Source organism: Sinocyclocheilus grahami, unplaced genomic scaffold, assembly GCF_001515645.1.
Source record: "Sinocyclocheilus grahami isolate Dianchi unplaced genomic scaffold, SAMN03320097.WGS_v1.1 scaffold46593.1, whole genome shotgun sequence".
NCBI lineage: Eukaryota > Metazoa > Chordata > Actinopteri > Cypriniformes > Cyprinidae > Sinocyclocheilus > Sinocyclocheilus grahami.
The window spans coordinates 1-1,051 of record NW_015525152.1 but is presented as its reverse complement, the minus strand read 5'-3'; the positions used below and the strand labels follow the sequence as shown (position 1 = coordinate 1,051).

Sequence of the window (1,051 nt, the reverse complement as noted above, 5' to 3'; positions counted from 1 at the left end):
GTTATTTTGCCAGGAAAGATAAACATTACCCACGATCATGCAAAGAAATCCCCACCAATCAGAAAAAAAAGCAGTGAGCAAAATGAGCCAAAAGAACTCATTTATATGGCTATCTTACAACATCTTTAAATCAATTTGAAATAAATAGCTTTTAATGCCATGCTTCACGGGATTGTAGTTATCTTTCTTTTTTTCTTTAAAGTGTTAAGTCTTGTAACTTTGTCTTTTTGTCAGATATTTAAATACTTTTTAGCTTCAAATCAAGTTTGTAATGCAACCTTGTAGCTGGTTGGTTTGATTTTCTCCAATACCTATGACAAAAATATTTCTGGAAGCAAAGCTGCTGAAAAAGTGAATGTGCATTGCGGCACCATCACAGGACCGAGGGTGTTCGTTCACAGACAGAGTTGTTGCTTGACTCTAAAGTACCTGCACTCTGACACTAATGTGACGCAGTAATCCTGTCTCAATGGACAAATACATTTCAACCGATCGAGGCCTTTTAAACAGATTAGGTGCTTATTCACTAAAATCAGTTCCAGTGTAGATCCATTATTGGATTACAGGTCATAAAATCCATAATTAGGTCAAACCATAAATCCCTGAACACCCTTTAGGATAAACGTGTGCATATGCTTTTTAAAAGTGCCCACATACATTTAAAACCCGAGCGCGGAGTATGTATAGCATTGTCGATCACTTTCACTGAACGAAGCAGCGAGATGCTAGAGAGCAAGCTCGCCTCTCAGGCTGCTCGCATACCTCGGCTACGGACTGCAGGCTGCGTGCAAACTTGATCTGGTTGATGCCGTGGTGCACGGGTTTGCCGTAGGTGGCACCTTTAGGCACGGGGCGCTTGCGGCCTCCACGGCGCACACGTATGCGGTAGATGACGTAGCCTGTTTGGACGAAAGCACAGAGATGCACAGACAACAGAGACAATCTTCAATTGAGTATCAGCTAAACGTGCCGCTTAAAAACACTGCTCAACCAGTAAAGCCCCAGACACTCACCCTGCTTGGCCTTGTATCCCAGCCGGCGGGCTTTATCG

The 1,051-nt window shown here is 43.0% G+C and overlaps 1 protein-coding gene across 1 annotated transcript; it reads right to left on the bottom strand.

Moving 5' to 3' along the window:
• Positions 1-687: 687 nt before the first annotated feature.
• On the bottom strand, positions 688-1,047 carry LOC107580827 (60S ribosomal protein L15-like; the record flags this gene model as incomplete). Its single annotated transcript, XM_016266460.1, has 2 exons — positions 688-899; positions 1,014-1,047. Coding segments are annotated over 2 exons (231 nt in total), but the record flags the coding sequence as incomplete, so codon positions are not given.
• Between the last annotated feature and the right edge of the window lie 4 nt (positions 1,048-1,051).